Source organism: Triticum aestivum, chromosome 1B, assembly GCF_018294505.1.
Source record: "Triticum aestivum cultivar Chinese Spring chromosome 1B, IWGSC CS RefSeq v2.1, whole genome shotgun sequence".
Taxonomy (NCBI): domain Eukaryota; kingdom Viridiplantae; phylum Streptophyta; class Magnoliopsida; order Poales; family Poaceae; genus Triticum; species Triticum aestivum.
The window spans coordinates 340,741,319-340,765,104 of NC_057795.1; the positions used below are offsets into that span (position 1 = coordinate 340,741,319).

Consider the following 23,786-nt stretch of genomic DNA (forward strand, 5'->3'; position numbering starts at 1 on the left):
GGTTTATACGGCGCGATTGAAGGACATTTGGAGTCTTTTGGTTTATCAACTTGAAGTAAAACTTGGGGGCTCACTAGCATAGCTATGACCCTTTAGGCTTGGATGCCTAGGTGTATTCACCGAAAAATCCGGGTTAGCTTGCCTTTTTAAGTCTGCCACTCCGCCCAGGTAATCATGGAGTGACCCACCGAACTCTTGACAGTTATTCTTACAAATACACTGAACTTGTCAACGTTTAAACGGTGATTGGTCATGTGAGGCCCAACTTACAAGGTTTTGAATTAAAGCTTAACTCAGCGGTTGTGCGGCCCATGAAAGCACTCGGGTTTTAGGCTTTGCGGCCTATGAAAGCCTTGTTTTCTGGCTTTTCTTCTGTTTGACCATTTTGTTGAAGTTTTTGCTTCTGTTTATATATCAATACATGGTTAAAAAACCAAATAGGGCCACGTTGCCTGATGGTGCATGTATCCGGAATTTTATTAACCCGGCCTGGTTATGGAGTTTAAGCCGCCAAGAGACAATCATCATATGCTTGAGCTTTCCGCTCACGTTTCGGGATATTACCCCTTGCTGCATGTGGTGTCATAAACCGGCAGTGTACATATATGGAACAAGACATTAAATTTCTATGGGCTATTGCCTTTACACATGACTTATGATAAGTCGGAGGAGGAACAAATATCAAAGGTATGATATTTCTTTTATTGCATAAGGTTTTTTATAAACTGGCCGTGATATAGGCTGATTAGTCCTTAGTGTTTTTTTATATATATGGGTATTATGACCCGCCCTGGGGTAAACCGCCAAGGCACATGTTGTCTGTTTATACAGGAAAAACGACAAGTCGGCTTGGCATAATTGATCATGTCATTAAAACATAAGGGACGGATTTCCCAATGATGGATCAACACTGTTATGCAAAACAAAACGTGCATGATAGCACGACGGCTCAGTGTTTAACTAGCCTATTACATGGCTCAGCAAGCCCAAATGGATAAATTGTTTTTCAAAGTTACGGGAAAGTGCAAATCAAGAACCGCCCAACGGATCAGTTCTCCTGGCCCTGGCAGTTTGAAGCTTCCGGGTCATCCTGCGACGGTTCTTCTTCTTCCTCCACCGTCTGGAAGTCAGACGATGACCAATCGATACTAGTCAAAGCTTGAAATTCAGCATCGTCATCGATAAGCTCAGATGGATCAATGTCCGGGGCAAAGGTATGCTTACAGATTGGAGGAATAAGATCTGCAACTTCATAAGCCGACGTGGGCATCTTTTGATTTTCTGGTATAAGCCGCCTAGTATTTGGACAGACCCATTTCTTCAGCAAGTAGACTCGCCAGAGGACGCACAGCTTTTACACAGGCGGCAAAGTCTTTCTTGTCAAAAGCAGACCCATCTTCTTTGAAACTGGGGCAGCCAGTGGCTAGCTCAGCCGGGTCTAATTCCGACTGCCACGCCTTAGCCCGGCTTAAAGCCGTAAGGGCACCGTCTCTAGCAGCGGATCACTTGTTCTCTTCAATCCGGGCTGGTAAAACAAAGAGTCTATTTAACATGTGGCTGAGAAGAGCTGGCATCTGTTTGCTTGGGGAGATGGCAGCAATTGTGTGTTCAGCTCCGGTATATAGCTGCTCCACCAAGGTGTAAACCACCTTGAGCTTTATCAATGTTTCTTTCCCAAGGTTGCTACTTCTGGGGCCTATATGGAAGTTATGTTTGAGTTAATAGGCGGTTCATAATAAAAGAAGTAAAATTTTCTTGAAATGTAAAATGGTCTTACCAAAGATGGCAAAGGTCATTTGATTAATATGCTGCTATAAACCGGTGAAATTGGTAGTGACCTCTTCCAATGAAGCTTCAACTTTCTCAGCCCTTTTGATTAAAATGGCATTTTCTTCAGTCCAGGCAGCTTTCTCAGTGTTAAAACCAGTGTTGAGCTTCTCAGTCTCATCCAAGCTAAATTTGAACTTGGAGTCAGCCTTCCGGGTCTCAACTTCTTATGCTTCAAGTCGGGATTTCAAGTCAGTCAACTGGGATTGAAATTGACTGGATGCCTCCTGAGACAAGTCAAAGAAAATGTGATGTGTTATGATGCAATATATATTTATAAGTCCCAAGCCCTTTGCAAGCAATAACACTTGGCACTTGGGGGCTAATGGGTGCAGAAAGTTTCTTCATAAGAGTTATATATCTTTTTAAGTCCCAAATCCTTTGCAAGCAATAGCACTTGGCACTTGGGGGATAATGGATGCCAAGTTCGATTTATGAAGCAGTAACCCCAGTTTATCATCCGGTTGGTAAGGCTAATTAATAAGGATTTTTTATCAGTTGATAAGTCCCGGCTTAACTTAATAGTTTAAGTTGGCCCTTGGGGACTACACATCCAATTGATTTATATGAAGTGAAGAACCGGCTTAACTTCATAGTTTAAGCTGGCCCTTGGTGGCTATAGGATTTGACTCACAACACAAAAAATATCTAACAAGTCTACAGTATATTCTATCCTATCATATTCAATAGACTTGGGGGCTAAAGGAATGTATCTCATATGAGAGCAAGAATTAAATACCTCATGTTTCTGATGCATGTGCTTGACCATGTCAATCTACGGGTCTCGGATGCTGTGTACTTGGTTCAAAAAGCCAGAGAAGATTTCACTACAACTCAGATGAGAGTACTTGGCCATGTCAAATTTGACCTTGCGCCGCTCAACCATCTCTTCCTTGGCAGAATGCTTTGCCAGAGCTACAAGATTTCCTGGTTCTTGGAAACCAGAGCCAGTGATCACAACTTCCTCAGTATCCGTCTTGAGAGGTTTAGTTGGGCTGGATGGTTCAGCAATCTCTGGCTCAGGAACCACAGGATCAATAGAGGTGCCACGGTTTTCTGGTGGCGGGTCATCAGCAGGATTATCAGGCTGTTGCACAGAGGTCACTAAAATTGGTGCATGTTTCTCCGGCTCACTAGGTTTGGGGTCTTCGGAGGGTTTGTTGGTTCCGGCCTTCTTGCTAGGCTTTGCTTTCCCACTACACGAAGAATCAGAAAGTCAGTATGAGCTTAAAGATGTCAAAAGAGACACATGTTTAAGTTGATACTCAGGGGCGGTTTTGAAAGGGGGAAGTTGAGTCTGGGATGAGTCGCCAGACGAAGAGTGAGAGATCCCCTGAAAAGTTAAGCCGGAGGCATGAAGTGTTGGATGAATAATATTCAGGTTAAAGTAAACAAGTGTTGGAGTTTTACCTCATTTTGACGTTTGCATGGAGCTGGCGTGTTGGGTAAGCCGGTGGAAAGTTCTCCGCCTCCACTGTTCCGGGTTTGGTGCCGATTCTCATTTTGTTGTTTCTTCAAAATAAAGTTGGGATCCATGTGAGCTAAAGGGTTAGAAAACCTTACTTTCCGGATCACGCGTCAGATTTTTTGTCTTGGCAAAGATTCTGAGTGGGAGGAAATAATTGTTACCTCGTCATCAACCGCCTGGCTGCTCTCCGTGTCATCCTGATAGTAATCATTGTCAATAAGGTGGATGAAAAAGGAGCCAAGGGAATCAAGATTTACCTCGGACTATTCAGAATCATCCACGTTAAACGTTTTAGCAGCAGTGGATGTATTTTTGCTTCTCTTCATTGCTTTGGTCTTGGTTCTGGCCTTCTTGGCGGCTTTCTCATCATATTTTTTGTCCCAGAAAGCGGACCCAGCCTAAAAAGGTTTACGATTAAGTCAGAAATGTTCAGGTTTATGAGTGGTAAGATAACATGTATGTAAACCGGAAAAGCATACCTCTGGTGCCGGTTTAAGGACGCAGAAGGGATTCAAACCCACTTTGCTGCAACTTTCCAAGGACCCATTGAGAAGAGTCTTGGTCATTTCATTGACATCCTTATCAGTCAAACACTTTGAGTTGTAATAAAGTAGGTCTTTGGTATCACCAGTGTATGAGCACATTAAGCCGGGTCGGCGGCTTAACGGTATGATTCTCCAAGCTACCCAACACCGAACCAGATCAATTCTGTTTAGTCCATTGCCCAGTAAAGCCCTAACCTTGGAAAAAGTTGGCATAACCTTGGCCCGTTTAGCAGTGCCAAGTCGACCAGGAAGGGGATGCTTTGGGTTGAGCCATTGATCACAAAAGGCGGGCAGAGGATTCTCATCAGCCGGAGAAGTATCCTTGTAGTAAAACCAGGTTTGATTCCAATCTTTGGGATGACTTGGAAGTGAAGCATAAGAAAAAATGGCGTCTCTGTGACGCTGAATTGAAATTCCTCCGAGTTATTGACTAGGGCCATCAGTAAACTCATTCTGGCGGTTCAGATAGAAATATTCTCTGAAAAGGTCGACATTGGGTTCTTATTGAAGGTATACTTCACAAAAGACCGGGAAGTTGCAGATGTTGGAAATGGAATTGGGCCCGATATCTTGAGGGCAGAGTTACATGAAGTGCAGGACATCACGAAAGAATTTTGACCCGGGCGGTGAAAAGCCCCGGTTCATGTGATCCGTGAAAACAATAACTTCGCCGGCTTGCGGCTGAGGTTTGGCTTCTTCCGAGTTAGGAGCACGCCAATGAATGGCATCCTTGGCCGGAAAAAAACCAATCTTCACATAGTCTTCAAGCATAGCTTCGGTGACAATGGAGGGGACCCAATCATAGGAGGTGACTGTCTTGGTCATGATCGGATGCAAGGCCTGCAGTAGAGTGAATAAAAATTAAACCGACAGATATATGGCAAGCTACATGTGGTTGTCTCAAACTGCAATGCAAGGATAAATTATGAAGAATCAGTTCAGACAAAGTTAGCTTGGTTCAAACCGGAAGATGGCCGGCTTATGGATTTAAGTGGATAATGGCGGCTTACCCGGGGCCTAATGTAATATGGAGGGTCATGGTTTATGTCGTAAGCCGCCATGGCAGTTTGAGGTTTAAATCTATCAACCGAAACATTCTGGTAAGGGGCAGACAAACAGGTTTCGCAAGCTAGTATTATAAATTAAGATCTGTGACAGCTCAGGAAAGGCAGTGAAAATAAACCCAAAGGTGGCGGCAGTGGAAAAACCTAGATGCGTCAGTATGGTTCTTTGCAAAGGAGATACTACTTCAATGGCAAAAATGGTGACAAAACCACTTCCGCACAAGATCTATGGCCTATTTAGATTAGAAACTACAAGAACTAAAGAGGATGAGGAAGAATAGTAAGAACACCGACGAGCAGTGGAAACCCTAAAAACATATCTGAGGAAGAAGAGGGAGGCGTGCTTACAGGTGATGAGGATCAGCGGAGGCGCACTGGAACTCTCTGGTCTGGTCAGGGTGATGCGGCGGCCGGAGTTGGTGCAACGGGTGGTGGTCGTGACGGCGGAGCACGAGCACCCGTGCGGCTGAGAAGAGGAGGAAGATGAAGAAGGAAGCAAGGAGGAAAATGAGAAAGACCCTCATGCCTATTTATAAGGGGGGCGAGCATAAGGCATGCACGTGAATCGAGAAGATCGAATTCATCGCATGGCTATAGGGACGCCTCAATTTTCGGGGTATTTATTAAGATAAGGATCAGCTAAGATGCTTCGAGCCCAGTGCACGGTGAAGATAAAATGACGTCATGGCGGTTTAAGAGGATTCCAATAGCTGATGTCATGGTGGGTTACAACAGGTGATGCAGGTTTACCATTCAGATGCTGAAGATTGATATGAACAAGTTCAAATCAATCTGGGGCCTAATGTTGGGGATATAACTACCGGGTATGAACCGTCCAGGAGGGGCCGGGTCATACAGCTAGCGATAACCCATGAAGGGGCGGGTCATGAGAAGTCCGCTGACGGCCCAAGACCCAGAGGCGACTTAGGGCCCAGAAGGATAAACCGCCATGAGGATAAACTTGCATTGTAAGGCATGCGTAGTCAGTCACTGTGACGCCCGGATAATTAGGCTATAGTAACCCCACATTAATGATGCCATGTCACCTCAGATTACTATTGATAATCTCACGTTAGTTCGAAACGATTCATATTCAAAATTTGAATTTAAGTTAAACAATTAAAGTTTTCAAAACTCGAAACTAAATTGTTCCTAAGGTGTCTAATAATCCTTAGTAAATATTGGTGGATAAATTATCTTTTAATAAAATATTTAAATGCACTAAAGTAATAGAAATGACAGCCAAAAACAATTAATTAGATGCCTTTTATAAAGTTATAATAATAAAACTAAATTAGTAGTGTGCCAAAATAATTGTGGCAGTGGACTAATTAGTAACACTAATTTAGGTGCTGACTGGGTATTTTAAAAAACTAAAATAAAAGAAACTTTAAATGAAAACATTAAAAGAAAATAGATAAAGAAAAGAAAACAGAAAACAAAGCTAAAAAAAAGGAGAAAGCAACCCCCCCCACTGGGCTTCGGCCCAGCAGGCCACAACCCCCCACCGGCCCAACCGGCCACCACTCCCTCTCCTTATCCCCCCACCCAGGCCAACCCTAGCCGCCACCCACTCCCTCCCCCTCGTCCCACTCCTCCCTCGTCCTTCCCCGATCTAGATCGGGGCAACCCCCGATCCCATCGGCGCCCCACGCTCCACCACACCCCGTCGATCCCCACCTCTCCTCTCGCCCCACTCCCTTCCCCCCCTCCCCCCCGATCCAATCGGGATCGGGCCCGAACCCATCGCCGCCTCCCCGACGCATCACCGGCGCCGCCCCGCCCGTCGCTCGCCGTCGGCCTCACCCTCCTCCCCTTTCCTGGACTGGAAGGGGCCCCCGCCGTCGCCGCCGCGCCGGCCCCCGACGTCGCCGCCTCGCCCTCGCCGCACGGCGACCTCGTCGGCCCCTCCTCCTCGCCGGGCTGCCCCTCTCCGACCTCGTTGCCGTCCGCCTCCCCGCCGGCCTGCTTCCGCTGTGACCCCGTCGTCCTCTCCGTCGACGCCTCGTCCCCGTCGCCCTCCTCACGCCCGCTGCCTAGTCCCTACGACCCGCCGTGAGCCCCGCTTCCTCTCCTCTTTCCCCCCCACGACGCGCTCACCGCGGCCGACGCACCGGCCATCGCCCCAGGCGCGCCCTCGACCCCCGGCCCTCCCTCTCTCTCCATCTCGCGCGCACTCGCCCTGACCGGTGTGCCTCCGCCCGCGCCGGCCTCGTCTTGCCCCGGACGGCGTCGCCCTCCGCCCGGGCCGTCGCCCTGCCTTGCCTCGCCTCGGCCACGCCTCACCCCGAGCTGGCCTCGCCCTCGCCGACCTGGCGACCTGCCAGGTCCGCCGCCTCCCCTGGTCGGCTTCGTGGCCACCAGCGCCAGCGCTGCTGGTCACGCCCGAGGCCAGCGCCCGGGCTCGCCCCGTGGGGCGCTCGTGCCCGCGCCCGTACGCCCGTGGCCGTAACCCGTTTGCCCGCTATGGCCCCCGGGCCATTGGCATGTGGGGGCCCGCGCCCCAGAACGTTTCTGTTAAAAAAAGAAAAAAAAGAATTAAATAAATAAATAAGTAGATAAATAATGAAAATAATTAATTAATTAATTAACCAATTAATTAACCTAATTAATTTTGATTAAATTAACCAAATAAGATTAATTAACCTAATGATTAGTTAACCTAATTAACTACTGTTAATTAGCTAACTAATTTGTATGACAGTGGGGCCCACCCACTAATTAATTTTGATTAATTTAATTAATCTGTTAAATTAAAATTTGTCAGTGGGGCCCACTGGTCAGGTTGACCAGTCAACCCTGTTGACTGCTGACGCCAGCATGACATCATGCTGATGTCATAAATCTAATTTCGAATTTATTTAAATAATTAATTAAATTCCAGAAATTAATAAAATCTTTAGAAAATCATATCTTTTAATCCGTAACTCGGATTAAAATACTTTCTACATGAAAGTTGCTCAGAACGACGAGACGAATCCGGATACGCAGTCCGTTCGTCCGCCACACACCCCTAACCTATCGAACTCGCAACTTTCCCCCTCCGGCTCCTCTGCCCGAAAACACGAAACACCGGGAATACTTTCCCGGATGTTTTCCCCCCTTCACCGGTATCACCTACTACCGCGTTAGGGCACACCGAACACCGCGTATTGCCTTGTTATATTTTGTGATGCTTTGTTTGCTCTGTATTCATTATTTCTTCCCCCTCCTCTCCGGTAGACTACGAGACCGACGCTGCTGCTGGCCAGTTCGACTACGGAGTTGACGACCCCTCTCTCTTGCCAGAGCAACCAGGCAAGCCCCCCCTTGATCACCAGATATCGCCTATTCTCCTCTATACTGCTTGCATTAGAGTAGTGTAGCATGTTACTGTTTTCGTTAATCCTATTCTGATGCATAGCCTGACATTGTCGCTACATCTGTTGATACCTTACCCGCAATCCTAAATGCTTAGTATAGGATGCTAGTTTATCATCATTGGCCCTACATTCTTGTCAGTCTGCCTTGCTATACTATCGGGCCGTGATCACTTGGGAGGTGATCACGGGCATATACTATATACTTTACACTGTTACATTACTGGTGATACTGTTTGGAGATGGGGGCTGAAGGGGCAGGTGGCTCCATCCAGGTAGAGGTGGGCCTGAGTTCCCGACGGCCCCCGACTGTTACTTTGTGGCGGAGCGACAGGGCAGGTTGAGACCACCTAGGAGACAGGTGGGCCTGGCCTTGTTCGGCATTCGCGGATACTTAACACACTTAACGAGATCTTGGTATTTGATCTGAGTCTGGCTACGAGCCTATACGCACTAACCATCTACGCGGGAGTAGTTATGGGTATCCCGACGTCGTGGTATCAGCTGAAGCACTTCGTGACGTCAGCGACTGAGCGGCGCGCGCCGGGTTGGACTGCGTTAACGCAACTTCCTTTATAATGGAGGTTGCTAGGTCTGCTTTCGGCCGCGTACGCAACGTGCAGGTGTGCTATGGGCGATGGGCCCAGACCCCTGTGCGCTTAGGTTTAGACCGGCGTGCTGGCCTCTCTGTTTTGCCTAGGTGGGGCTGCGACGTGTTGATCTTTCGCGGCCGGGCATGACCCAGGAAAGTGTGTCCGGCCAAATGGGATCAAGCGTGTTGGGTTATGTGGTGCACCCCTGCAGGGAAGTTAATCTATTCGAATAGCCGTGATCTTCGGTAACAGGACGACTTGGAGTTGTACCTTGACCTTATGACAACTAGAACCGGATACTTAATAAAACACACCCTTCCAAGTGCCAAATACAACCGGTGATCGCTCTCCCTCAGGGATACGAGGGGAGGATCGCCGGGTAGGATATACTATGTGATGCTACTTGGAGGACTTCGACCTACCTCTTCTGCCTGTTGCAAGACGAAGGTGATCAGAAGCGTAGTCTTCGATAGGACTAGCTATCCCCCTCTTATTCTGGCATTCTGCAGTTCAGTCCACTGATATGGCCTTCTTACACATATACCCATGCATATGTAGTATAGTTCCTTGCTTGCGAGTACTTTGGATGAGTACTCACGGTTGCTTTCTCCCCCCTTTTTCCCCCTTTCCTTTCTTCCTGGTTGTCGCAACCAGATGCTGGAGCCCTGGAGCCAGACGCCACCGTCGACGACGACTACTACACTGGAGGTGCCTACTACTACGTGCAGCCCGTTGACGACGACCAAGAGTAGTTAGGAGGATCCCAGGCAGGAGGCATGCGCCTCTTTCGATCTGTATCCCTGTTTGTGCTAGCCTTCTTAAGGCAAACTTGTTTAACTTATGTCTGTACTCAGATATTGTTGCTTCCGCTGACTCGTCTACGATCGAGCACTTGTATTCGAGCCCTCGAGGCCCCTGGCTTGTATTATGATGCTTGTATGACTTATTTATGTTTTAGAGTTGTGTTGTGATATCTTCCCGTGAGTCCCTGATCTTGATCGTACACATTTGCGTGCATGATTAGTGTACGATTGAATCGGGGGCGTCACAAGTTGGTATTAGAGCCGACTGCCTGTAGGAATCCCCCTTCCACACTCCTTGGCCGAAGTCGAGTCTAGTCGTTGAAAAACTTTTACTAACATGGCTGTGTGGCCCATGGGCCCACGTCGCCATCGGGTGGTAGTAGGATCTTTTACTCCTCGACCTATACTCTGGGACTCTGATCTCTCTACTATTCAGGTTAATTGAAGTTTAGTAAATCTAACAATAGGATCTCGTTATCACTTTCACCCGGAGAGCCCCTTGTTACTGATGATCGTCTGCTGCACCAGAAGACCCTGAAGATACTCTCCGCTGTTAACCCGAGAACTTGTGTTCATCGCGTTTGCAATCCCCCTTCCACCGCAAACCCTTAGGGATAACTACGTGCAGTTGTTATTCTTACATTCATCCCCAGTTGGTCTTGTTATTACAAGATAACCTGATAAACTCGTCGTTGTTTCGATAATCCTTTGAGCTTACTGCCTTGCTGTTCTTTGTCACCTGAATACCCCTACGGTTAATTATTGCACTTATCGAGTATCCGCTCATCCCCAGTTGTTCATGAGTTTCACAAAAGTCTTCAAAATACTATTCGATCTTCCGAAAATCCTTTGGAGCCTTTGGCTCTTGAATTTCTTGCTTGCTCGCATTATGGTTAATCCCATAAGTCTCGTAGTCTTATTGACATTCATTGTCATTATCATTTTGAGTCTATTGACTCAATATGTTTGCGAATACACACAATCATCATTGATCCTTATAAATTACCTTTCCGGCTGAGCTTCCATTCTTTTAACTGGAGTTGGTTCTCGACCAATCCAATTGTCGTTGGTTGTACCCTAAGGCTATTCAACTTATCCATCCCTAATCAGAGCATTGCTTTTGATCCCTTGATTTGGAAATCATAATTCCTTTGCATTTGACAATTGAGTTAGTCAGTTGTTTCTATAATCTGATCTCCTTGCATTCTTCTTCCTCTAGTTGAGTACCGATACTCGTATCAGATCCCTTGTGGACCATCAAGTCCTTTGTTGGATTTATCTGACAACGCCCTTCATATTCAATAACCTTGTGAGCCTTTCCTCGGATACATAATGCCTTTGGTAAATTGTATCCTCTGCTTTTCTCAAACATGCTCTGCCATCGAGTTTGTGTTATTTACTCTTGAAACTTGTGGTATATGTTTCTAAGAAGCCCCTATGGGTTGAACATATGCCTTCTCTAAACCGTGTGAACCCGAAAGTTTTCACGAGTCATACCCTTCTGGTGCTTCACCAGACAAAATTTCAACGCTACAACTTCATCGAACATGAGAAGTGAATGAAAGGTTATGCATTGGAGAAGTGGGAGTCGACCTTGAACTTGTGTTCATGCCCATGGACGCGATATATATCCTATCATGAAAGCTTCTTGTAACAATAACTATTTCCTTGATAACTAACCTATGGTATCTGTGAATTGATCCCTTGCAACCGTGGTTCCGACCATGATTGTTCTTCTTTGATCTCATTTCTCGGACAAGTTAAAACAATTGTCTCCTATGGATCAATACGCCAGTCCAACCTTTACTTTGATCTTGTGTCGAGTATTACCCCCCTGGTATCTCGAGATTATCTTGGAACTGCATAATTTCTTATGAGTTCTTCATCAAGTGCTACATACTCACCGATTACAAATTTTTCATGGGCTCGGAGTTATTGAACACTCAAAGACACCGATAACTGAACCGAGTCCGCTCTATGGTTCAACAACTCTTCAGTAAGCTTCTATAAGTACGAGTTTGTACCCAATCACGCCATTCCTAGCCTTTTTGGCTATATCATTGTCGTGATGATTCTAACGGTGCTACCTGGTCCTTATTCTCGGAGCACCAATTTTCGACGCTGAGCTAAGCTTACGTTGATTTCCTTGTCTTATCATTCCACCTCAGACAACAAGCTTGGTTCCGAGTTTGTGTCGTACCCTTGGTTCCAATAACCTCTTGCTTGATCATTCTTTTGACTTGATGTGATCGCGGATCGATTACATCTTCAGGAAATCTCTCGACAAATGTGTCGTGATCATTATCAACTTTCTGAGCTATTCCAGAATAACAATCAAATTCATGATGAGAAATACCATCCTTGCCTCGATGAATTGTATTATCATCGACCACTTTATTGCCTTCCCACCAACACAAGCTTGTTCATGTTTGGTGTTATACCTTGAGTTCCTTGCTGTCCAGCAATTGATCTTCCTTACCTAGGAAGTATTACCATCTCTTTTTGTCAAGAATGTGGTGAGAATTTCACCACCTCTTAATAATTCTTGATATCATAATACTTCTTACCATCTTCGTTCATTCCTTGGTCCCCGTATTGTTTTCAACCGGAATACCGACAATGGAGCTATGACGTGTGAATTCAAAACTTCTAGCAACCCTATTGCTTTGAAGTGAATGGGCGATAGTTCATTCTAAGTCCTTCGCTAATTGAATCACCATTCTGACATTGGTCGTGCAACCCAACCCATATTTCGGGCGCACATTTCAACCAATGTTTAATTGTGTATGTTTTCCTCGAGCATACTTCCTTATATCATTTGATCTGGCAAATGTTATCTCCTTGTTCACTTAATGGTGGAAATCCATCTTTTGGGGAATCTCGGCGAATTGCCGTTGAGTTCACCAGACACCTCCTTGTCCTCTCCTTGGGTTAATGATGAACTCTTGTTAATGGAAGTCACTTCATAGTTCATTTCCCGAGAATCTTACAGTGTCATCCCGTCAATTGGTGTTGCACCTTTCTTCTCAGGCATCCTGAGCCTGAGGTATCCTGACACCAATCATACCTGAATCTCCGTCAGATATGATGGTTAGGACAACTTTCCAAGAGTTATGATATTGATCCTTTGATGACCCGGTAACATGATGTCATGCCTAGCACCCACCCCCCCCCCGGCTGGAGGACCTATCATTATAGATTCCTTTTCAGCAAGGTTATCCATTCATCCATGAGGAAATTGTAAGACTTATTCTACAAGATATTCCTGATGGATCCTTCGTGTTTCCAAAGTCTGATCTTCACACGAAGACCATGTCAAGGCTATCTCGAAGCATGTCAATGGTACTCCGATTTTCAACAGGGACATTTGAAGCACGATGCTAAATTTTATTTATCATTTATCCTAACACCATGGTATGGGTAATGTCATGATATTTCTCTCCCCTTTCCTGAAGGGTTTTCTACGCTATATCCTATCATGGATATCATGCTCTGCTTGTCCTTGGGAAGGATTTACCCCTGAAAGATGTGTTTAAACACATTTCCTTTCCATTGTTCTGTTTAAACCTAATAATCACTTTTCCTTTCCATTGGTTTGTTTAAACCTTATTGTGATCTATATAATATAAGCAGTAATATCCCTGCTCAAGTAAACACCTCGGTGTACCATCTTGTCTGGTGTAACCCTGTTACTATTGTTGATGACATTCCGGTAGCCACCGATGGACGAGAACTTTGCCTATTGGTCCGCCTCGTTCAACGAGCAGGAATTGGTTCTCTTCGTCCCTCGCCCTTGGTATCGATGTTGTTGCCGACATATCTGACAGGCTACCCTTTGACACGCCTTACTATCATGACCGTGCAAAATGTCGGCCCCCTTCCTACTTTCAACCACATGGTGGGCCCATAACCCACAGTTCCACAGGATCGAAACCTGACTCTCCTGCACCCCCCCTTCCCAAGGTTGTTCCTCGCGTGCGGCCTCGTATGTAATTCACGGGCCACCGTCCCAAGTGATCTATTTTGGTAGCAGACGCAATACTCAATCTCATTGCTCTGGACCCCTTTCGCATGTTGTTTCAGACATCGAACAATGGCCTATCCGTTTGAAACTTCTCATGGTACCTTCTTACTTTACTCTCGATATTTTCTTAAGTTCAATTCGAGAGTTACTTCCTACCCCATTCCCTGAGTTATGTACCAGATAGTCAACCTGGTAAGGCCCGCCCTTCCCGAGTCTTCCCCCCATATCTTTTCGTAAGTACGATGGAGTTCCCGAAGAAATGATGACAAGTTTATCATGATGCATCGGAATAAAGGATTGAAGACACCAGCGAAAGGGATTAACTTCTTTGAGAAGATCCGTTAGAATATCGTAACCAGAACTTTCCCCTTACCCCCCTCTTAAATCTCGGGACGAGATTTCTTGTAGTGGAGGAGAATTGTGACGCCCGGATAATTAGGCTATAGTAACCCCACATTAATGATGCCATGTCACCTCGGATTACTATTGATAATCTCACGTTAGTTCGAAACGATTCATATTCAAAATTTGAATTTAAGTTAAACAATTAAAGTTTTCAAAACTCGAAACTAAATTGTTCCTAAGGTGTCTAATAATCCTTAGTAAATATTGGTGGATAAATTATCTTTTAATAAAATATTTAAATGCACTAAAGTAATAGAAATGACAGCCAAAAACAATTAATTAGATGCCTTTTATAAAGTTATAATAATAAAACTAAATTAGTAGTGTGCCAAAATAATTGTGGCAGTGGACTAATTAGTAACACTAATTTAGGTGCTGACTGGGTATTTTAAAAAACTAAAATAAAAGAAACTTTAAATGAAAACATTAAAAGAAAATAGATAAAGAAAAAAAACAGAAAACAAAGCTAAAAAAAGGAGAAAGCAACCCCCCCCCCCACTGGGCTTCGGCCCAGCAGGCCACAACCCCCCACCGGCCCAACCGGCCACCACTCCCTCTCCTTATCCCCCCACCCAGGCCAACCCTAGCCGCCACCCACTCCCTCCCCCTCGTCCCACTCCTCCCTCGTCCTTCCCCGATCTAGATCGGGGCAACCCCCGATCCCATCGGCGCCCCACGCTCCACCACACCCCGCCGATCCCCACCTCTCCTCTCGCCCCACTCCCTCCCCCCCCCCCCGATCCAATCGGGATCGGGCCCGAACCCATCGCCGCCTCCCCGACGCATCACCGGCGCCGCCCCGCCCGTCGCTCGCCGTCGGCCTCACCCTCCTCCCCTTTCCTGGACTGGAAGGGGGCCCCGCCGTCGCCGCCGCGCCGGCCCCCGACGTCGCCGCCTCGCCCTCGCCGCACGGCGACCTCGTCGGCCCCTCCTCCTCGCCGGGCTGCCCCTCTCCGACCTCGTCGCCGTCCGCCTCCCCGCCGGCCTGCTTCCGCTGTGACCCCGTCGTCCTCTCCGTCGACGCCTCGTCCCCGTCGCCCTCCTCACGCCCGCTGCCTAGTCCCTACGACCCGCCGTGAGCCCCGCTTCCTCTCCTCTTTCCCCCCACGACGCGCTCACCGCGGCCGACGCACCGGCCATCGCCCCAGGCGCGCCCTCGACCCCCGGCCCTCCCTCTCTCTCCGTCTCGCGCGCACTCGCCCTGACCGGCGTGCCTCCGCCCGCGCCGGCCTCGTCTTGCCCCGGACGGCGTCGCCCTCCGCCCGGGCCGTCGCCCTGCCTTGCCTCGCCTCGGCCACGCCTCACCCCGAGCTGGCCTCGCCCTCACCGACCTGGCGACCTGCCAGGTCCGCCGCCTCCCCTGGTCGGCTTCGTGGCCACCGGCGCCAGCGCTGCTGGTCACGCCCGAGGCCAGCGCCCGGGCTCGCCCCGTGGGCGCTCGTGCCCGCGCCCGTACGCCCGTGGCCGTAACCCGTTTGCCCGCTATGGCCCCCGGGCCATTGGCATGTGGGGGCCCGCGCCCCAGAACGTTTCTGTTAAAAAAAAGAAAAAAAAGGAATTAAATAAATAAATAAGTAGATAAATAATGAAAATAATTAATTAATTAATTAACCAATTAATTAACCTAATTAATTCTGATTAAATTAACCAAATAAGATTAATTAACCTAATGATTAGTTAACCTAATTAACTACTGTTAATTAGCTAACTAATTAGTATGACAGTGGGGCCCACCCACTAATTAATTTTGATTAATTTAATTAATCTGTTAAATTAAAATTTGTCACTGACCAGTGAGGCCCACTGGTCAGGTTGACCAGTCAACCCTGTTGACTGCTGACGCCAGCATGACATCATGCTGATGTCATAAATCTAATTTCGAATTTATTTAAATAATTAATTAAATTCCAGAAATTAATAAAATCTTTAGAAAATCATATCTTTTAATCCGTAACTCGGATTAAAATACTTTCTACATGAAAGTTGCTCAGAACGACGAGACGAATCCGGATACGCAGTCCGTTCGTCCGCCACACACCCCTAACCTATCGAACTCGCAACTTTCCCCCTCCGGCTCCTCTGCCCGAAAACACGAAACACCGGGAATACTTTCCCGGATGTTTTCCCCCCTTCACCGGTATCACCTACTACCGCGTTAGGGCACACCGAACACCGCGTATTGCCTTGTTATATTTTGTGATGCTTTGTTTGCTCTGTATTCATTATTTCTTCCCCCTCCTCTCCGGTAGACTACGAGACCGACGCTGCTGCTGGCCAGTTCGACTACGGAGTTGACGACCCCTCTCTCTTGCCAGAGAAACCAGGCAAGCCCCCCCTTGATCACCAGATATCGCCTATTCTCCTCTATACTGCTTGCATTAGAGTAGTGTAGCATGTCACTGTTTTCGTTAATCCTATTCTGATGCATAGCCTGACATTGTCGCTACATCTGTTGATACCTTACCTGCAATCCTAAATGCTTAGTATAGGATGCTAGTTTATCATCATTGGCCCTACATTCTTGTCAGTCTGCCTTGCTATACTATCGGGCCGTGATCACTTGGGAGGTGATCACGGGCATATACTATATACTTTACACTGTTACATTACTGGTGATACTGTTTGGAGATGGGGGCTGAAGGGGCAGGTGGCTCCATCCAGGTAGAGGTGGGCCTGAGTTCCCACGGCCCCCGACTGTTACTTTGTGGCGGAGCGACAGGGCAGGTTGAGACCACCTAGGAGACAGGTGGGCCTGGCCTTGTTCGGCATTCGCGGATACTTAACACGCTTAACGAGATCTTGGTATTTGATCTGAGTCTGGCTACGAGCCTATACGCACTAACCATCTACGCGGGAGTAGTTATGGGTATCCCGACGTCGTGGTATCAGCTGAAGCACTTCGTGACGTCAGCGACTGAGCGGCGCGCGCCGGGTTGGACTGCGTTAACGCAACTTCCTTTGTAATGGAGGTTGCTAGGTCTGCTTTCGGCCGCGTACGCAATGTGCAGGTGTGCTATGGGCGATGGGCCCAGACCCCTGTGCGCTTAGGTTTAGACCGGCGTGTTGGCCTCTCTGTTTTGCCTAGGTGGGGCTGCGACGTGTTGATCTTTCGCGGCCGGGCATGACCCAGGAAAGTGTGTCCGGCCAAATGGGATCAAGCGTGTTGGGTTATGTGGTGCACCCCTGCAGGGAAGTTAATCTATTCGAATAGCCGTGATCTTCGGTAACAGGACGACTTGGAGTTGTACCTTGACCTTATGACAACTAGAACCGGATACTTAATAAAACACACCCTTCCAAGTGCCAGATACAACCGGTGATCGCTCTCCCTCAGGGATACGAGGGGAGGATCGCCGGGTAGGATATACTATGCAATGCTACTTGGAGGACTTCGACCTACCCTCTTCCGCCTGTTGCAAGACGAAGGTGACCAGAAGCGTAGTCTTCGATAGGACTAGCTATCCCCCTCTTATTCTGGCATTCTGCAGTTCAGTCCACTGATATGGCCTTCTTACACATATACCCATGCATATGTAGTATAGTTCCTTGCTTGCGAGTACTTTGGATGAGTACTCATGGTTGCTTTCTCCCCCCTTTTTCCCCCTTTCCTTTCTTCCTGGTTGTCGCAACCAGATGCTGGAGCCCTGGAGCCAGACGCCACCGTCGACGACGACTACTACACTGGAGGTGCCTACTACTACGTGCAGCCCGTTGACGACGACCAAGAGTAGTTAGGAGGATCCCAGGCAGGAGGCATGCGCCTCTTTCGATCTGTATCCCTGTTTGTGCTAGCCTTCTTAAGGCAAACTTGTTTAACTTATGTCTGTACTCAGATATTGTTGCTTCCGCTGACTCGTCTACGATCGAGCACTTGTATTCGAGCCCTCGAGGCCCCTGGCTTGTATTATGATGCTTGTATGACTTATTTATGTTTTAGAGTTGTGTTGTGATATCTTCCCGTGAGTCCCTGATCTTGATCGTACACATTTGCGTGCATGATTAGTGTACGATTGAATCGGGGGCGTCACAAGACCGAGTCGGACACGTTGTCTATGAGCCTGTCGGGACTCTGTAAGCCGCGGGGCGTTAACCTGTGTATATAAAGGGACGACCCGACGGTGAGTTAGGGCAGGAAAGAAAGAGATCAAGAACTAGGTCAAGCGTATTCGCTCCCTGGTAATCAAAGCCCAATCAATAACCACCCTACACTGTATTAGGCTGTTACCTTCCGCAAGGGGCCGCACCAGTATAAATTCTCCGTGTCCCTTGTCCTGTTTAACCCCTTCAAGCTAACTACGTTGTGATGGCTCCATACCTAAGTCCTTACGCTAGGACATCTGACGTGATAATTCCACGACAAGTTCCCAACTTGAATTCGGGCCCCCATTGCCCCAAAGGAGGAAATTGACATTGAGTAAATGGGTAGAAATGTTGCCCCCTTTGATGATGGAAAAACCCACTTCTTTAGAAGAAACAGAGAATTTGAACGACCAATTTTGTCGGCGTTCAACCTTGAAAAGAGATGCTCGGCCACCAAAGAATGCAAGGAGAATGGTGCCTACAGATTCATCGGTGAGGCGGATCTGGGACCGTTTGAATTCAGCCACCAACAAGAATTCCTCCAGATCTTTATCAGCTTCGTAGTTGATCGGGACTCCCCATTTCCTCCAAACTTCCGCCGCGAAATCTTGTCCTATGTCAAAATTGAGGTCAGCGAGAGCCATGATGAGGGAGTGTGAAACAGCCGGTGCAGGGTGGCGTAGGACGGCAGGGTGTGTGGACGCCGGGGCCGGAGTGGCCACCGTCGAGCTAGGAGCGGGGGCTAGGAGGTGATTAAACTTCAGTTAAGAGTAGTACTTTTTCTCACATTTTTTCTATCTCTTCTTGATACTAGTTGACCCGTTGCGCCAAATGGCGCAGAGACCCGCTAAAGCCATGTTGTCGATGAAAATAGTTTCATTTGGCAAGGACATATTCGATATTCATAGTAGAAAGTCCATGTGTTAAACCATGCTATTTTGAAAATGCCTATCAAAAAGATCATCCAGTAAACCCATGTGCCACAATCCCTTTCTAATGGAAGCAACCAAAGATTGTTGAGGTCATAGTTAGTGAGGCAAGTAGCAGAAAAGAAGAGAAAATAAAAATTGAGGACAGCGACATATTATTTGAGAAATGATCCGTCAGCTTACTTGTCCGACATGAAGATATTAAACTGAATATTCTACATCAGACCAGAATCTTGACTAATTAATAACTGACATAAGCACTCGACCTGTGAACACTCGCTCTATGGGACAAATGCAGACCAAACTGAATAGAATATTCTACACGAGAACAGAATCCAGACTAATTAATAACGACATAAGCACTGGACCTGTGAACACTCGCTCTCTGGGACAAATGCAGACCAAACTAAACCGAAGAAACATATAACTTTTTTTTTACCTTCATAACAAGCAGCATGACCAGAATCACATCCCATGAGAAGCCATAAACCTAGAAACTGCATCAGTTAGAAAGACTGCATAGACGTGGCACATGTGCAAATATTTGTCCAATTACAAAATAAGAAAGGGATATTACCAGCACACTTTTGTTATACTGCTTGGTTATGTTCAAATGGTACACAAAACCGTATTGGTAGATGAAGAAACGCAATGCAAGATCTTTCAGTCCCCTGTTTTCATCCCTCTCTGAATCCATGTCCCTTCTTTTTTATCCCTCTCTTTGAATCTAGATCCTGGCAATGATCAAGCTTCCAGTCCCCTCTTTTTCATCCCTCTCTCTCAAACACACATGACATATTGCAGCAAACATAACACATCAACTACTGTAATTGAAAACTGAAGTTGCGACTCTCTATTATCCAATTTCAGTAACCATAAACTATATACCTAGCAGCAAAGATCTCATAAATGCACATACACATGATCACAAATTCTATCATCTAAATGCAAGAAGAAAGTGGAGGAAAGAGAAAGGATGTAGAGGCAAACCTGAACCTCCTCGAGCTCCTTGCTCCTGCTGCTCTAGTCGGAGACCCTCCCTCAACCGCCGACCACATCCGCAACCACCCTAAAATATAATTAAAGCCTCCCATGAAAGGAAATTAATATCTATATATGAGAAATCAGATGATAATATGCGGAGTAACCAATAGGCATTTTTAGCGTCGCTATGATACTGGATAATGTTGGCCTCTGGTAGCACGATGCATCAGAAGCATATGTCGAGACACAAAGGTAAGCAGTAGATAATTTTATACCCCAGTGCAGACTGTGCGTTCTTCCTGAATGGAACATAGAAAACCTGGATTGGAATTTTCAGAAGTTCTCTAAAACTACCCGTCGTCAATGAGTAAAGTATTCTATGGCTAGTACCTATGTACATAAAAATTTCACGTCTCCATTGTCTAGAATTCAACAGCCATCAGAATATAAACAAACTTGACAAGCATTGTATTGCCCCTTCTTACGTAGACCATGCAAACTAACAAGGACGTCCCTTCAACCAAATATAACACAAGCATCAATCAAAGAATATTAAACTGTGAATTCAACTATAGATAACAGAAGCACCGTTGTGTTGTCTAGCCTAAACAACATGGAGCCCGTAGCAGCAGCGTATGATCTGCGATTTACATTTATACTCATTACTGTTAGCAAACAAACCACCTTTCGTTTACTAAATCATGATTTTCTCATCATGAACCATAGTAAATTATATATGCATGATTTCCAGTCATGGTTGGTTTCTGTGCCTAAAATAGGTATGGAAATTGGTGCATGGCGACAAATAGTAGCAAGTATCACTCACGGATAACAATCTACTCAAGCTGAATTTAAACCGGATAAATAATGCAACCAGACAACCAGATAAAAAACTGGCACAAATGTGTACAGACAACTATTTCATTGGTCTTTCCTCGAATTTGTACCTATTCATCTGTGCTTATGTTTAAAGATCGAGTATCCATCATCCGCTGCAACATCAAGAAATTACACATGTATCTTTCTCTCTACTCTTTTCACAAAATTGGTTGCTTTAAACATAAAAATTGTTGGCAATACATATATGATTATATTTTTTTCCAAATAATTAACTCACATGTCAGCATACATACATATCTAGGCACTCATTATTTATCCAAGAATTTGGTGCCATAGATCCACTCTGGCAACAAACAGATACGTGGTAGGTAGGAGAAAAATGCGAAGAGAAAAAACATTAGACAACACATACCTTGCCTCCTCCCTGGCCCGGTTCCCTGTCGCCAGCCTCCTCCCCCTCCTATGCAGCTCAACCCCATCGCGACCGGAGCGTTGCCCCGTGCTCCAACCACCGGATGGTCAGTGAAGCTAACTGTGCTAAGGGAGAGAGACCATCAATGAAGGTTTGAAGAGGAAAAACTAAGAGAATAGATATGGGGAGAGGGATCTCACCATTTCCAGCTTCCTCGGTCTCGAGCACCTCCATCCGGTCTCTCATTTTTCTGACCTTCCCCGTCTCGGCCTCTAGCTCGAGGTCCGACCAACCAACGCCAAATTCGACCCAGAAGCACCAACGGTGGCTGAGGGGAGTAGCAGGCAGCGACAATGACGAGCGAGGATGAGGGAGGGGCTGTGGGGAACGAAGCGTGCGCAACACCCCGGCAGCGGCATGGCGCCATGAACAGCGGCTTCCTCCCGACAGCGTGGTTGTAGGAGAGAGAGGAGGGAGGCAGAACAGCGGCGACTGCGGCTAATGAGGATGGAGGAGGGAGGCAGAACGGCAACGGCGATGGCGGCGGCGGCTAACGAGGATGGAGGAGGGAGGAGCACAAGATGTGGGGCTTGGTGAGGCTAGGGTTTGTCTGATGGGGGTTGGTGCCTGGGGAGACGGGGGGATTGGGTGTGGAGCGCGTGGTGCGGATTGGGCAAAACTCCCTGCACGCGGAAACAGGCGACCCAGCCAACGAGCGTGCTGCGCGAGCCCACCCGTCATTGGACAATGAAAACTACCGTCGGGTGAAAATTAATTTTAACCGCCGTGAAGATCCGATGGCTCAGACGCGCTGGAATACAGATCCGACGGCCAACGAAGCTCCAAATCGGTGGAGCCTAGTGGGAGCGAGTTGGCTAGCCTCATTATTGGTTTAAATTTAGGCAAATTTATCATGTAAGCGGCTATAAGCATAGTATTATACTTGCTCTTAAGAAATACTCCTAGGTACAGTGAGCGGAGAGTAGGGCCAGTTATTTTTAAAATTTCCTTTAGAAAAATGAGGCAAAAGATTTATGGTTTTTATTGATTAGGAAGAAGAAAGTTGCCCGGTCAATTAAAAAAAAATCCTAGAATACCATTTTTTTTGCGGGAAAATTTCTGATCTATTCAGCTTCAATCATGGTAGTACAACGAATACCAGAAATAATAAAAATTACGTCCAGATCCATAGACCACCTAGCGACGACTACCAGCACTGAAGCAAGCCGAAGGCGCGCCGCCATCATCGCCCCTCCATCGCCGGAGTCGGGCACAACTTGTTGTAGTAGACAGTCGGGAAGTCGTCGTGCTAAGGCCCAGTAGGACCAGCGCACCAGAACAGCAACCGCCGCAGATGAAGAATAGCGTAGATCCGAAAGATACAATCCGAAGGCACGCGAACATAAACGAACAACGACGAAATCCGAGCAAATCCACCAAAGATAGATCCCCCGGAGACACACCTCCACACGCCCACCAACGGTGCTAGACGCGCCGCCGGAACGGGGACTAGGCGGGGAGACCTTTATTCCATCTTCAGGGAGCCGCCACCGTCTCGTCTTCCTGAGAAGGACACAAACCCTAGCAAAACTGAAAGAAACGACTAAAAACAGAGCCCTCCCGCCGGCCCTTGCCGAGATCCACCGTGCCCCCATGGCCCTAGGGCCATCGAAGAGGAGGCGGACCTGCGGCGGCGGCGGTGGGAGGCAGAAACCCTAACTTTTTTGTGGAGGAAGGAGGAGGTGGCCAGTTATACATGGAGCGTTGGGTGCTCGAGTGCAAGGTTCTAGAGAAGGAATATTCGAGAGAAGACGGGTGGTTCTTGCGGAGTTGCGGTGCTCTTCTCGTGCTCATTTGTCACTCGGTTGAGATTAGATTTTCAAACTTAAAGTTCAATTAATGGTTGATTACGATTTCTACAGTATCTTGGCGCGTACGGGTAGGTATGACACAGAATTTTGTGGGTATGTGAGTTTTTCCTTTCACACTCATCCGCTATGAGTATCTGTATAATCAGCTCGTGCGTCACCATTTTTGTCCACAAACGAGGTGATTAATCAGACTCATTCTAGGAGAGGCGATTAATTAAACTAGTACTATGATGGATCCTCTATGGCCCCTGTCTATCTCTATGTCTCGAACCGGAAATAGGTAACCAGCGCCCTAACAAAAACTGAAAATAAGTTTCTTTTGTTGAGATCAACTGGAAATAGGTTTCTGGTGCAACCACCTTCACGCACAAACATTGATATCGATGCGGCCTTTAAACATGCATGGGTGTCAGACAGGGATTGGGAAAAACATCAGTACCACAGTAATTGTATTCATAACAGCGTCTACACACGGACCTCCCAAACCCGCCTCATACGTGTGGGTGGTCTGCCCGCTCACGTTTTTTGACCCAGGCGGATGTCTCAAACGAGCCTCAGACGTCCGGATTGACCGGCACCCCT

The 23,786-nt window shown here is 47.0% G+C and overlaps 1 protein-coding gene across 6 annotated transcripts; it reads right to left on the reverse strand.

The window, feature by feature from the left end:
* Nucleotides 1–4,051: 4,051 nt before the first annotated feature.
* LOC123091165 (callose synthase 1-like) lies at nt 4,052–21,977 on the reverse strand. 6 transcript variants are annotated; one of them, XR_006442943.1, is made up of 5 exons: nt 21,534–21,977; nt 21,334–21,458; nt 19,675–20,166; nt 19,537–19,587; nt 15,262–15,620 (listed from the first exon to the last, which is right to left on the reverse strand). XR_006442943.1 is itself a non-coding variant. In XM_044512582.1 (4 exons), the coding sequence occupies exons 1-4, from the start codon at nt 21,758–21,760 to the stop codon at nt 19,563–19,565; spliced, it is 456 nt and encodes a 151-aa protein (XP_044368517.1). In that variant the 5' UTR covers nt 21,761–21,977; the 3' UTR covers nt 18,804–19,562. The 6 variants fall into 6 exon arrangements, 2 of the variants coding, with proteins under 2 accessions (XP_044368525.1, XP_044368517.1); XR_006442944.1 differs by lacking the exon at nt 15,262–15,620 and adding an exon at nt 18,280–18,781 and having other exon boundaries at nt 20,088–20,166; XR_006442942.1 differs by lacking the exon at nt 15,262–15,620 and adding an exon at nt 18,289–18,781 and having other exon boundaries at nt 21,334–21,453.
* Nucleotides 21,978–23,786: the final 1,809 nt, after the last annotated feature.

What these genes read in the sequence shown, in the direction of transcription:
- LOC123091165 (XM_044512582.1), bottom strand. Translation starts at nt 21,760, where the DNA reads ATGGCGCCATGCCGCTGCCGGGGTGTTGCGCACGCTTCGTTCCCCACA. An exon ending in GACCGAGGAAGCTGGAAATG is followed by an intron (nt 21,459 to 21,533) that starts GTGAGATCCCTC and finishes TCTCTCCCTTAG; the next exon opens with CACAGTTAGCTTCACTGACC. An exon ending in CGGGCCAGGGAGGAGGCAAG is followed by an intron (nt 20,167 to 21,333) that starts GTATGTGTTGTC and finishes ATTATATTTTAG; the next exon opens with GGTGGTTGCGGATGTGGTCG.